Below are 15342 nucleotides of genomic sequence, written 5' to 3'. Positions count from 1 at the left end.
GAAGGGGTGGTGAGCCACCTACTTGAATTGCTGAGGTCCATGTGGTGTAGGCACACGCACAATGTCATTAGGAAGAGAGTTCCAAGGTTTTTGTATAGCTTTAAGTCAGTATGGTGCAGAGTTTGGAGGGGCCTTTACAATTGGTGGCTTTGCCCTTCCAGGCAATCATCAGTTTTAGAAAGTGCTAATTATAGGAAAGTTGGTGCATTATTGTAAGACACCCCATGCATGGTACACACGACAGCCACAATCCCATTATGAAGGGAGTTATATACTAATAAACACCCATCCAGTAGCTGTTTTGTCCGACATGTAATCTAGCTTTGTGTATAGTTGGCAGCTCTTTCATCCTAATAAGTAACTGGTATAAATCTATGTTCTAAATCTGTCCATTGGATATAATATATTGATAGGATTCAAGTACCTTTGCTAGGAGGCATATTCTGCTTCAAAATATCTCAATTATAATTGTCATGTCTCTTTCTAAACCCTTGCATGAAGTTGCAAAATTTCTAACATTTCTTTATGGAAAATAAAAGTCAATGTTAGCAAAATCAGATATATAACTGATTAAGAGTTATTCTACTCATTACCCATTAACATTACTGTTTGATTACTATTACCAAGATATATGAAATGTGATTGAAACAAATTAAGTTCACACTTACTTCATCTATTACTTGGGCAAATTGTTGTAGTGTGGAGGTCATGACCTCATCATCACCACCTAAGGGAAAACGCTATCAAAAGAAGTTAAACAAAATTTATATATTGAAAAGCCAAATAAGTTCACTTTGGTCAAAAGCAACAAAATTTTAAATCACTAGATTTTTTTCTTCACTTAATAAGTTTTATTACTATTAATATCCTAACCAAATGACTGTTACTCACATCTTAATTTTGAGCAAGAGTTGGCTATTTCACTCCACTTGGCTGCCCTATAAAATTATTCATAATGAAGCCAAAATCATTCCCCAGGAGAAAATGCAATTTCTGGATTTTCTCTGACCATTGGAATAAGAAGCAGCTTTGATTTAAATAAACATCAAGGACACTTAATGCATGAAAGAATTCCATTTAATGAAATATCATGTAATTGTGAATGGGTAGGGTTAGGATCTTGGTGGTGATTAAAACTATATGTGAAGATGTTTTTAAAATGAGGATATATCTTTTTAAAAACATTGATTTACAAGGTGTGATTTTAGATTCTCTTTACAATGTATAAAATTCTGTGCCAGCAAGTGACTTGCTCCACAGTCCTCCTTAATATCACAACATAATTAGCCTTTTAGAGCAACAGTAGTCTGGCCCTTCAACTGCTAGTTTCTCATCTTATTGTAAGAATTCATCCCAATTGAGAGACTAACAGTAATTATGTAGACAAAAACTATGAAGATATTTTCACACACACAACGCCCTGGCAAGGATTGTCAAAGCTAAAGTCGAACTCTCATCCTCCTGCGTTCTATATTCACCATTCTCCAGCTAAGAGGAGAAAGGGTTTCATCAATAAATGACTATCTATCTGTCTGATGAGCCATACTGACCAGGAAGGTTGCAAATTTTGATATTCGATTTGCGCTATTTCCCTCGTGTTTTCTTTAGAGGGGAGTTTTAGAAAAGAGTAGGGTTGGGCACTGTTTAAGTAACCCAAAAACATTCTCTTGAAGATTACATGCATGAGAACCCACTGGGAAAGGTACAGAAATGAGATCTATGGCTGTTTTAACAATAACATAGAAACAACTTCAACAAATAGTAAGAAAAAAAATTCTGAAATGGGACAAGATGACATTGCAATTCTTAATTCTAAAGTTAAGATTTTATTGTATACAATAATGACAAAAAGGTGAGTTGGAATTAGAACTATGTGAATGCACTGGTTTCTACTGCTTTTCACCACAACTAAAGCAATACATTTTCTGCTGTAACATAGTTGAAGAGAGGCAGAAAAGAATGCAGATAAACTGCTTCACATTTATTTACTAGTTCTGAGAACACAGTCCGTTGGGACTGTGGTGATTTTCCTTTTTATTTTTACTAGTTCGGCTATTATCGTGGCCTACTGTGAAATTATGCAATGTACAAACTTAAAATATACCAATTTTACTGTGCACCTAAATAATGCGCAATTCTTTACCTCCATGAAGAGACAACAGTGAACTTTTTTTAAAAAATTAGTAGCTATGCAAAATAGTTAAAAATAAAATTCATCTTTCTGATGTACTGGAATATCCCAGATTCCTTGCAATTATTCATCTGATTGTTGAAAACATGAATTATTTCAAGTTGGTGCAAAATCAATGTCAAAAGATAAGAGTTTGGGATTTCAGCTGACTGCCCACAAAAACAAAATCAGGGAAATCACAATTTGATTGGTCAGTGAGTAAATGCTATTAGGGAGTATATAAATACATGAAAATTCAAGAAATGTAAAATGAATAAATAAGTTTTGAAAAGATTTATAGCTCAGGTTGAGGTTCTGGATGCGAGTTTGCTTGCGAGCTAGAAGGTTTGGTTTCAGGTGTTTCATCACCATACTAGGTAACATCAGAGTCAAGAGTGTAGTGCTGGAAAGGCACAGCAGGTCAGGCAGCATCTGAGGAGCAGGAGAATCAACGTTTCGGGCATAAGCCCTTCATCAGGAAGGGCTTACGCCTGAAACATGAATTCTCCTGCTCCTCGAATGCTGCCTGACCTGCTGTGCTTTTCCAGCACTACACTCTCGAATTTGACCTCCAGCATCTGCAGTCCTCACTTTCTCCTAGGTAACATCATCAGCGAGCCTCTGGTGAGGCGCTGGTGTTATGTCCCGCTTTCTATTTATGTATTTAGGTTTCTTTGGGTGTTTAGTAATGTCATTTCTGGTTCTTTTTCTCAGAGGATGGTAGATGGGTTCCAAATCGATATGATTGTTGATAGAGTTCCGGTTGGAATGCAATGTTCCTAGGAATTATCGTGCGTGTCTCTATTTGGCTTGTCCTAGGATGAATGTGTTGTCCTAGTCAAAGTGGTGACCTTCAGCATATGTCTTTTTGTGGCTATGTGACATTCATGAATCCTGGTGGCCAGTTTTCTGCCTGTAGAGTGAACAGTCAGTGGGGAAGTTCAAACCAGTGTCTACAGGAAAACAACACATACAAACCAAATACTCAACTACAGAAGCAATCATTCCCAACAGCCACAAACAAAGCTGCATTAGCTTCATCGAGCCACCACACATTCAACACCGAGGAACTATGAAGAGCAGAAGAAAACCACCTATACAGCTTTTTCAAGAAGAACGGATACCCAATAAACACAGTCGGCCAATTTCCCAGTAACAAACCCAAACAGACAAAACACACCCAAAAACCCTCGCCACTTTATCCTACATCAAAGACATCTCACAAATGACTGCCAGACTACTCAGACCCCTTAATATCATGGTAGCCCACAAGCCCACCAACACACTAAAACAGCACCTAATGAACTTACAAGACCCTATACGAACAACAAGCAAAATGAATGTTATTTTAAAAATATCTTGCAAGGACTGTAACAAACACTACATTGGACAAACAGGCAGAAAACTGGCCACCAGGATTCATGAACGTCAACTAGCCACAAAAAGACATGACCCACTATCACTAGTATCCTTACATTCAGACGATGAAGGTCACCACTTTGACTGGGACAACACATTCATGCGAGGACAAGTCAGAGACACTCACGAGAATTCCTAAAGCATGGCATTCCAACTGGAACTCTATCAACAAACACATCAATTTGGACCTCATCTACCATCCTCTGAGAAAAAGAACCAGAAATGACATCACCAAACACCCAAAGAAACCTAAACACACAAATAAAAGCTGGACATAACATCAGAGCTTCACCGGAGACTCACTGATAATGTAACCTAGTATGGCGACGAAACATCTGAAACCAAACCTTATAGCTCAGCGAGCAAAGTCACATTCTTAACCGTTAAATTGCTAGCTTTTAGTTGAGAACATAAGCAGACAGGAATTAAGAAGCTGGTGCATCTATGTTTTTGCTAAATGAGAAGGCTCATTGTATTACTAACATTTAAACTATTATATTAAGAGGTGGTATCAAGAAGCATTAATTTTTAAAAATTAAGAAAAGAAGCAAATAGCTAATTAGGATGTGGTGGAAAGAAACCAGAGCTAGGCATGGCATTAAAAATGGGCAGTAAGAGCAGAGGAAGGACAAAGAGTTCAAAATATCACAAAGAGTGACATGAACATAGTGGAAGACATTGATTGGTGAGTAACTACTTTCTAAGTTCACGTCTCCAGTTTGTAAAAAAGACTGTAAAGTAATATTAAGGCATAGGAGGGCAATTCAAAGATGTGTAGCATACATCATGTGATATGTGGGAAATCATTCATTCATCCTGTGGTCTAAATGATCACGTGGAGGAAGTTACCAAATATAGAAACCCAACCTTCGAGTTTCAAAAATGTGAATGATGACTCTAGTCATCGCAGCAAAGCTTAGAACTACAAAGATAGCACATTTAGGGAGGTGGTCACACAGGCAAGAAGGGACCTGGATGATCATCAGGCAGCTGAGGACCACCAGACAGGTGCAGGAGTCCCCTGCACTCACTAATCTTCCACTTAGCATTCGAGTGAGGGCAATGACTTATCAGTGGAGTGCAGCCAGGACTAAATCCATGGCACCAAGAGTGGCTCAGCAGCATAGGGAGGGGGAAAAGAACAGCAATTGAAGTAAGAGATTCAGTAGTTAAGGGAACAAACTGGCATTTCTGTCACCACAGATGTGAGTCCAGGATGATAATGTTGTCTCCTAGGTGTCGAGGTCAATGTCATTGAGTGGCTGCAGGATATTCTTCTGGCGGAGAGAAGAGCCTGGATGGCACAGTCCATATTGATACCAATGGCATAGGTAGAAAGGTGGATGAGGTCCTGAAAGTACATCCAAGAGCTATCAAAGATTAAAAAGCAGACTTCAAAGGCAATTTTCCCAGTGCCACAAATTAATGAGCACAGAAATAAGAGAAGAAAGCAAACAAATGTGTGGCTGGAGAGATGGCACAGGAGGAAAAGTTTTAGATTTGAAGTATTGGAACCAGTTCTGGTTCAGGTGGCAGCCAATAAATCTCCCACTAAAATGTGAGATGTTAACTGGAAGGACAGATTACATCTTATCAGAACCAAGACCAAATTCCAAACTGGGAGATTTGCTAGTGCTTTTGCAGAAGCTTTAAACAAGCTTGTCAGGGTGGGGAAACTGACAGAGAACGCAGTTAAAATAAAAACATAGTTAAAAATCACACAACACCAGGTTATAGTCCAACAGGTTTAATTGGAAGCACACTAGCTTTCGGAGCGACGCTCTTTCATCAGGTGATAGTGAAGTGCTCAATCCTAACACAGAATTTATAGCAAAAATTTACAGTGTGATGTAACTGAAATTATACATTGAAAAATTGATTGTCTGTATTAGAATACAGTGATAGTTTCACTTCTTTCATGTGTAAATCACAAAACCTTTTTTTTAAAAAGTTGCATTCTCGGGTTAGCTGTTAACAATGGTGATAGCTAGACAATATGTTGAAGATGTTGAAGACCCACATGCACACATGTATTTTGTTGAGTGAATTTGTACTTGCAGGGTTACATTGTACTTTGCTCAAAAACTGCATACATTCATGTAGAACTCCGTTACCTCACTTTTTAGATTAGAATCAATCTAAACGTCATGGCATAGACAGAGAACACAGGGGGCCAACACCTTCAACAAATTGTCTAGTTATCACCATTGTTAACAGCTAACCCAAGAATGCAACTTTTAAAAAAAAAGCTTTTGTGATTTACAAACTGAAAAATAAACACATGAAAGCTAACATGCAATAATGCCATTAGGAATGCTAATGACATACTGACTTTTAATGAAAAAATGATCGGAGTACAGGAATAAAAATGTCTTGTAATTTTATAGAAGCCCGGCAAGATAGCACTCAGTATTATGTACAGCTTGGTCTTCTTATCCGAGGACATAGCTGCTTTATATTATCAGAAAAAGGGATAGGCATTTAGGGCCTAGTTGAGAAAGAATTTCTATGTTCAGATTGTGATGAATGTTTGGAAACACAGATTTCCATAAATGACTATGGAGGTTCAGACATTGATCTTTATCTTGAATGTATTCAATAGATTTCTAGATATTATAGAAATTAAGAGAAATAGGAATAGTGCAGAACATGGAATTGAGGTAGAAGATTAGCCATTACCTAGTTGAATGGCAGAGCAGACTTGAGGGGTGGAATGGCATACTCCTGGTCCTATTTCCTACATTCCTATGGACTGACAATGTGCTCTGTAGGAGTATTCTGTATATCCAATGAAGAAATAAATGAATGTAGCAGAGAAATAAATCAAGGCAGAAGAAAATTCAAACGTTGGAAAATATTTCATCTCGCTTTAAATTTAATGCTATTGAATTTTAAAATTCCATGTTTTGTGGCCACTTACACTAAGGTTTTAAGGAGCTATAACTCTTCACTGTGTCATGGCAGGAACTCACTGTGACACATTACTGCATACGTCCTCCCAGATTAAGTATGACACCATTGGTTGATTCCAAACACAAGGCATTTAATACACTGTAATTGCTTATTATTAAATATCCTGAAATCATCAAGCTTAAATATGTGTGTGCATGCGTGTTGCGTGAGTAAACATGGAAGAGATGTTTAGTCCAGTGTGTCCATGTTCAGTCCAGTGTGTCTATTCTTTTCTAGAAAGTTCCAAAACCTAATCCCATTGTTTCAAGCTTTAACCATAACCCAATATTACTGGCTTCAAATATCTGTTAATTTCTTCCTTAAAAACACAATTGTATTTGCCATGCTCACAATCAAGATTTCTCAACCTCTCTCCTCACCCCTAATTTCAAACAGATGGCACTGAATCACTGACATTTCCAACTGGGTGAGTTACTTTTTTTCCTATGAACGCTATCAAAATTTTTCATAACTGTAAGGACCTATATTAAGTTTACCTTTACCCTTCTCTTCTTCAATAAGATTAATCTTTGCATATTCAGCTTTCTCAATTATTATACTATACCCAGAATTCAACTAAACATATGCTACAATGTCCTTTCTATAAATCATAACACAACAAAGGTAGTTTATAGTCAAAAACTGCCAGGGCAGATCCAAGTTCCACTTTTACTTTCTTCAAGTTTTTTTACCTGTTTCTCATATTCCTTGAGCAGCTTGGAGGTCAAATGTGTTGCCGTGCTTAATTCATTCTGCAAAAGAAAACTCAGATCAAAATTTCTGGCTTATTCTCCCTTCACTTCTTGCAAGAATGTGTTCTTCAGCAACCTCACCAAATTTCCCAAAACAGTGAGTATATGTTTTTCATTCTTGTACTTGCCAGTCAGTTTTTTTTTCACTCAGTCATTCTAATGGATCAAAAATTATGGCTTGAGAACAGAAGCAAACACCCTGGTTCAAATGGCACTACTCTACCTGGCAGTGCAAAGCAGCATACCAGAGCCTGGTGATGTAAGCATATATGTACGCATTTTTTTAAAGTGTGGAACACAGCCAATTGTGTTTTACCCCGTCACAGTCAAGGATAATATAGCACCTTACATATTGCTGTCCAAGATCATCTGGTTTAGTGGAGATGAAGTTTCAGACTTCTCTGCTGTCTATATAGATCATGCTATAATGAGTACTGTCTTTGTCAACAATGTCACTGTAGATACATTAAACCTAATTAAAAATCCAGTAATATTCACAAGGTAGCTCCCTTCAAATAAAAAACAAAATATTTCCAATAAAAGAAGTCTCAACAAGAACCAAAGACAGCAGAAATGAACACAGATCAAACAGCATTTGAGGAGAGGAAGAGTTAACATTTCATGTCATTGATCTTTTTTAGATCGCAGATTACAACAACTAAAGTCTGTGTGCAGGTAGTAAATATTTGCATGTGTTAATTCCATCTCATCTTGTCCCTTCTCCCTTTCCTATTTTTAACTCTTATTTTTATTGTTACTGTTTCCTAAAATGTATGGGCATTCTGCTTCAATATGTTCAGAACACAAGTCACCAAGTCATAAATGTGACGCAATTCAATGCAACATACTAACTGGGTGCTTAAGAATAATATAATAATTCAGCTGATAGTCCATCTCCACTTCCCTGTTTAAAACTGCAATCATAGCTACTGGCACTGTGTTGTTACCAAGGCATATCACTGGTAAGCAAATTTCAAGATTCCTGATCATTTGACAAATGGCAAACTGAGAGCCTACTGCTGTGCTAATAAAAATATTGGACCTGCCAAGGGTGCTGGCCACAACTGAGTACTCTACACATAGTCATAGAGATGCACAGCATGGAAACAGACCCTTCGGTCCAACCCGTCCATGCCGACCAGATATCCCAACCCAATCTAGTCCCTCCTGCCAGCACACAGCCCATGTCCCTCCAAATCCTTCCTATTCATATACCCATCCAAATGCATCTTAAATGTTGCAATTGTTCCAGCCTCCACCACCCCCTCTGGCAGCTAATTCCATACATGTACCACCCTCTGTGTGAAAAAGTTGCCCCGTAGGTCTCTTTTATATCTTTCCCCTCTCACCCTAAACCTATGCTCACACTAAAATATTTGCTATAAGGCTCTTTAGGTACAATGTTGCTGAGTTTTCACAATTGCAGTAATATCTTTGCTTTTCAGTATGACAAAATCTGCAGCTAGAGGTTAGGTTTTAGTTTTTTTGGAAACAACACCATCTCTGAGTGTTCGTCCACATTTTTCAAGCTTCACTGACCACAATATAACTGCAACTACCGCAACACACATTTTTATTGCTTGTTAAAAAATTTTAAATCTGGTTGTCTACTCATCCTCCATCACAATGTTCTCTCTCCATATCTGCTGCCTAAGTATTTCTAGAATTTTGTTTATACTTCAGATGTTATCATTTTTTAATATCTGATTTTGAACCCCCCCCTTTCATCTCTCTTTATCTGTGTATCCCTTTATTGAATATTCAAATAATTTTGAATTAGACTAGTTCATTGTTTTATATTAAACTGCATATCAAGTAAGCATGTAAGCCCACCTGAGTTAATATCTTTTTAAGAAGTATGAATGTAAAAAAGGCTTGAAAATATATATTCCTGCCTTAAACATGTTCTTCACTTCCTTCCTTTTGTTAGGCAGAAAGCATAATATTGACAAAAAAAATTGAAAGAACTGTGGATGCAGGAAATCTGAAACAGAAGCAGAAATTGCTAGAAAATCTCAGCAGGTCTGACAGCATCTGCGGAGAGAAATCAGAGTTAACATTTCAGGTTCAATGACACTTCTTCAAACTGTTTGTAATAAGGACAATCCATTTGGTGACCACTTTGCAGAACATCTTCGCTCAGTATCAAGCATGATCTTGAGCTACTTATCCTTGTTAGTTCAATTTTGCACTTTATTTCTACCCTGACCTTTGCTTCACACACAGTATTCCAATGAGACTCAATGGAAACTCATAACAGCAATTGACCTTTGACGCTACACTCTAAAGTCTATGTTCGGAAGAATTTTAGGTTATACGACATGTTTTGAGATTTTCTTCCTTCTCATTTATTTCTTTACTCCTTTATTTTGTATTCAGAGGATTGCTATCCAGTCATTCACACTACGTCTGAAACAACTTGTGCAATTGACCCATTACTATTCTTTTTCACTTGTACAATGACAGTTTTTACCATTAATTTCCATACTCTCTGCCCTATCACAGACTTTATCTATTAGTTCAACTTGCCTCCTGCTCTCTTTTACTTACTCAAAACCTATTTCATCAGAACTGAAGAAAGTTAGAAGCACAAGGCACAGACTGGAAATGTTAGTTCTGTTTCCACAAATGTTGTCTAGCCTGCTGAGCACTTCTAGTTTTTATTTGTTCAATTTTTGTCTCTTTTCAGTTAATCACTTACAATCTTGAAAACATTACCTATTATATTAATTGGTGAATTTTCAATCAATCAGTGTATTTTGTTTCAATCACAAACAGAGAATGCTGCAAAAACTTAGCCAGTCTAGCTCAATCTATGGACAAATAAACAATTCAAGTCCACTATGATTCTTCTTATTTTGTTAATATTATACAAGTTAGTGCATTTATAATTCAAGCTGACTACTAATACGCTTGAAGCATGTTTAGACTTGTGTTTTGAAGGTAGAAATTTACAAGTTAGCTCTACATCTTCCTCTCAAACGATTCACTTTTGCCTGTCTAGTGACTCTGTTTAACCACTGAATAACTGAACCACACAGACCCAGGAGTTCCTACTAAGATCATTATCAGTCCCAAGTTAATTAATCAGTGCTGAGGATGGTCAGGTCACTGGAATTCACTTCCCTGCCATTGCAAGAAGGAAAAGAAAATGCCAGTGTGTGCACAATATGTGACTGCCTGAATAGGTTTGTCAGTGATGCCTCCATTCTCACTAGCTTATCAATAACATCAACTGTCAAAATTTGGTGTACAAATATTCATTTTAATGTGGCAGAGGTGACTGACACCATACTGCAGTATGGACTAGATGCCTTCAGACTGAAAAGGTATATCTGCTTTGGTGTACATCCGCTTTGGTGTATATCCAATGATACTGGTTGAAAGTACATTGTTGTATGTCTGAATGACATGGAAAAAAGTGAGAGTGATAAGTCAAGCCCCAGCATTTATTGTCTATTTTTGTTCTGGAGAAGGTGATGATTACTCATCAGCCAAAATAATTCTAAAGGGTTGGATATTTCTCTCTCTAACTGGAAGATATTCAACTCCTTACTCTAAACCATCAATGGTGAGTATAAGCTTGCTAATTGGTGAATAAGCAATTGTGTTAACTTGTGTTCACACAGCCATCACATCATCTGGAATAGGAGCTGGTTTCTCCATTTGAATTCAGAGAATGTTGGAGACAATTGTTGCACTCCTTTCACTATGCAAACTGAGGTTACATTTCACAAAAAACAAGTAGGTTCTGAGCTTACAGTAAATTTATTATTTATGCCATCACACTCTAGAAATTGCTCTTCAAACCCATACATCTATCTCCGATCCCTCTTTCTTTAAATCCTTTGACCAAGCTTTTTATCATCCCACCTCATATCTCTTCCTCGAGCTTAGTATTTGTTTTCCCTCTTTGAAGTGATATGGAATGCTGTACCACTTTCAAGGCATTAAAGATATTAATTATGTTGTATTAGTTCTGCATGTTTGTGTCCACTTGTCAGCAAGTGGCTGAAGAGAAAGAAATACTTCAATATTGCTCAGGAAACTCATCTTGTACTGAGCAGTCACTATCTTTACTTTTAGGAAATATTAAGAAAATTTGTTGTCTACGTTGTCATGAGTATGAGGCTGGATGATGAGTAGACATAACAATAAAGAAAAAATCAAAGGACAAAGGAAAATATAGGGTGGGAATCAGGTAGGCATATCAAAATATTCAAGGAACTTGACTCTGAAAATACCCATTATGCAAAGGATAGTTTTACAGAAAGTAGTCAAAGCTGTTTGCCATTGTATTCCAGCACACACATTTCATTTTATGCAGATCACCAGTAGGTAATGTCCTAGACTGATAACTTATGATACCTGTGCATCATAAATCCTCTTCATGGCATTGTAAAGTTGGTTGGTATAATTTGAGATGGCAGCAGCATCTTCTTCAAACACTCCCAGCAGTGAGCGCGTCTATCCAAAATTTAGAAAAGTAAAAGCTGAGTTTGTCAACAGAAATATCTGGCTTTTGAAACTGTAATTCATGTAGGTTAATCAATACATCTCTATCACGTAGCAACAATGTAATTGATCTGTTTAATTCAATAAAACATACATGCACTATCTACAGCAAGGTTCTGCTGCGATTTATAGTGAGAACGATGATCTTAGTAAGAACTACTATTGGCTAATACTTCAGCTACAGAACTGGCTTAGTTCACTATTTTTCTTTAAATTGAAGGGAATGTTCCACCGTCAGAGGGGTTATGATTAGATTAGATTAGATTACTTACAGTGTGGAAACAGGCCCTTCGGCCCAACAAGTCCACACCGACCCGCCGCTACAGAACTGGCTTAGTTCACTATTTTTCTTTAAATTGAAGGGAATGTTACACCGTCAGAGGGGTTATATTCCAGATAATATGTTAACGAAAGCCCTTTGCACGTTCAGGTAAATTTAAACATTACCAGAGCACTTTTTGATGGGCCATAAAGTTCACTATGTGCTGGAAGAAACTGAACCCTCTATCATCAGCTAAAACAATGCTCTAATGTATTTCATTGCTGCAGTGGGAGCTGTTATGTTCAAAAAGGCTCCTGTGGTTCCTACTTTAAAAGTGACTTAATTGGTCATAAGTGTTTTGAGATAGCAGTAGCAAACTTTTCTCAACCGATCAGCTAGGCCAAAATGTACTTTTGGCATTGTTAGATATATGATCATTTATGACTTATTGCTCTTGAAAACAAATCAATATCCAATGGCATGTCACTTTCAAACATACATCAGTACAGCACAGAAACAGGTCCTTTGGCACATATCTGTGCTGGATATGATGCCATTTTAAGCTAATCCCATCTACCTACACATGTTCAGTATCACTCTGTTCCCTACCTACCTGTCTGAATGCCTCTCAAACATCATTATCATGTCTGCTTCTACCACTTCACTTGGCAGTGCATTTCAAGCCCTTATCACCATCCAAAAAAAACTTGCCTTGCACATCTCCTTAAACTTTCTCCATCGCACCTTAAATCTATATCCCCTAGTATTTGACATATGCCCCCAATAATATTCATTCTGGGAAAAAAAACTTTAACTATCTATCTTATGCGTAACTGCCATAAATTTGTAGACTTCTCAGAGGTTGCTCCTCAGCTTCCAACACTCCAATGAAAAAAAAATCCAAGTTTGTCCTACCTCTCCTTAGAACTAATAGACTCCAATCTGGGCAAAATCCCAGTAAACCTCTTTTGCACCCACTCCAAAGCCTCCACACCACTGCTATAGTGTGGTACTAGAACTGTACATAATACTCTAAAAGTGGCTAAACTATAGTTTTATACAAAAATAGAAATTGCTGGAGAAACTCAGCAGATCTGGCAGCATCGTGGAGAGAAATCAGACCTTACGCTTTAGGTCAAGTGACCCTTCCTCAGATTTACAGCATCAGCAGTTCTTTCTGTTTTTATAAAGTTTTATACAGCTGCAACATGACATACCAACTTATATACTTAATACTCTGATCAATGAAGGCATGTGTGCCATACGCCTTCTTTACCATCTAATCCACTTATGTTGCCACTTCTAGAGAGCTATGGATTTGCACCCCAAGATCCCTGTGTATATCAATGCCCCAAGGGTTCTGCCATTAACTATATACTTTCCTTTTGCATTTGATCGCCAAAATGCTTTACCTCACACTTGTCCAGATTAAACTCCATCTGCTATTTCTCCAACTGATTTCTTTCCTGCTGCATCCTTTGACAATCTTCGTCACTATACACAACTCCTCCAATTTTTATGTCATCTGCAAACGTACCAATCAGAATACCTATTTTTCATCCAAATATATAGAAGGCCCCAGCACTGATCACTGTGGAACACCACTGGTCACAAAAAAATACCCTTCCACAACTACTCTGTCTTCTATGACCAAGACAAAACCAATTTACTAACTCATCAGGGATCCCACAATAGATAATCTTCCAAACCAACCTACCATGATGCACCTATAGAGGGTTATCAGATAAAATGAGAGTTTCAAATGAACTATAAATACCAGCCAGTTTAGCTGACAAACCTGTTTCTGTGTTGTATATCCTGTGCAATCTGAAATGTATTACTTGAAAGGGTGGTCAAATCATTTTCCATCACAATTGGATATGCATTTAGAAATAATTCATATGCAAGAATATAAGGAGAAAGCTGGGACAAGAGCTGGGACAAATTAGGCATTTTTTTCCAAAGTGATGGCATAGGCATGGTCATTAAGGAGGCAAAAGTGAGGACTGCAGATGCTGGAAACCAGAGTTTGGATCAGTGGTGAAAATGTGTTGCTGGAAAAGCGCAGCAGGTCAGGCAGCATCCAAGGAACAGGAGAACCCGAAACGTCGATTCCCCTGTTCATTGGATGCTGCCTGACCTGCTGCGCTTTTCAAGCAACACATTTTCAGCTCTGATCTCCAGCATTGCAGTCCTCAATTTCTCCTCTTTGGATCAGTGGTGCTGGAAAAGCACAGCAGGTCAGACAGCATCCGAGGTGCAGGAAAATCGATGTTTCGGGCAAAAGCCCTTCATCAGGACATTAAGGAGTTCAGAGGAACAGATAGGTCTGGGGTACCTGTCCATAGATTCCTAAAGGTGGCAGATCTGTTAATAGGGGAGTTACAAAAGCCTATGGGATAGTTGTGGCATAAGTTATAAGAGTGCAGAGGTTTTGTTGGAGCTATATAAAACTTTGTTAGGCCAAAGTTGTACTGTATGAAGTTCTGATAACCATACTACAGAAAGGACATAATTGCACTGCAGGGATGCTCAGAAGATTCACTTGGATGTTAACTGAGATGGAGCATTTTAATCATAAAGAGAGGCTGGATAAGTTCAAAGTTTTTTTTCTTTAGAGCAGATAAAACAGAGAGGTCCTTATTGCAGTGTGTAAGATTATAAGTAGAAAGCAACTGTTCTTCTTAGTTGACGGGTCAATAACAAGTTGATAGTCAGGAGACACAGAGGACTTCTTTTCACCCAGAGGGTGGTGAGGTCTGGAATGCATTGCATGGGAGAGTAATTGATGCAGGAACCCTCAGAACCTTTAAAACGTACTGGGACGATCACTTAGTGTCATAACATTCAAGGAAAGTGGGACGACTGTATCTGGAATCATTGAATACCTACAGTGTGAAAACAGACCATTTGGCCCTATCTTTAGGGTAGTTTTTGGCAGCACAGACCCAATGGACCATTGGGTTTCTGTACTGTATGATTCTGTTATGTTGAATTGACCCTCTTCTGTGCTGACATTCTATATTCTATGCTAGTAGAAAGTAAGGGCTGCAGATGCTGGAGATCAGAGCTGAGAATGTGTTACTGGAAAAGCGCAGTAGGTCAGGCAGCATCCAAGGAACAGGAGAATCGACGTTTCGGGCATAAGCCCTTCTTCAGGAATGAGGAAAGTGTGTCCAGCAGGCTAAGATAAAAGGTAGGGAGGAGGGACTTGGGGGAGGGGCTTTGGAAATGCAATAGGTGGAGGGAGGTCAAGGTGAGGGTGATAGGCC

At 38.1% G+C, this 15342-nt stretch overlaps 1 protein-coding gene across 1 annotated transcript in view; it reads right to left on the bottom strand.

The window, feature by feature from the left end:
* appl1 (adaptor protein, phosphotyrosine interaction, PH domain and leucine zipper containing 1) overlaps nt 1–15342 on the bottom strand; it is a 61821-nt gene that overhangs the window by 44366 nt on the left and 2113 nt on the right. Inside the window, exons 2-4 of the mRNA XM_043708116.1 lie at nt 11662–11760; nt 7234–7293; nt 669–740 (exon numbers count right to left, since the gene is read on the bottom strand). Coding sequence (XP_043564051.1) covers nt 669–740; nt 7234–7293; nt 11662–11760 — 231 coding nt within the window. The remainder of the gene's footprint in view (nt 1–668; nt 741–7233; nt 7294–11661; nt 11761–15342) is intronic.

This window comes from Chiloscyllium plagiosum, chromosome 18 (assembly GCF_004010195.1).
Source record: "Chiloscyllium plagiosum isolate BGI_BamShark_2017 chromosome 18, ASM401019v2, whole genome shotgun sequence".
Lineage (NCBI taxonomy): Eukaryota > Metazoa > Chordata > Chondrichthyes > Orectolobiformes > Hemiscylliidae > Chiloscyllium > Chiloscyllium plagiosum.
This window is presented reverse-complemented; position numbering and strand designations above follow the sequence as displayed.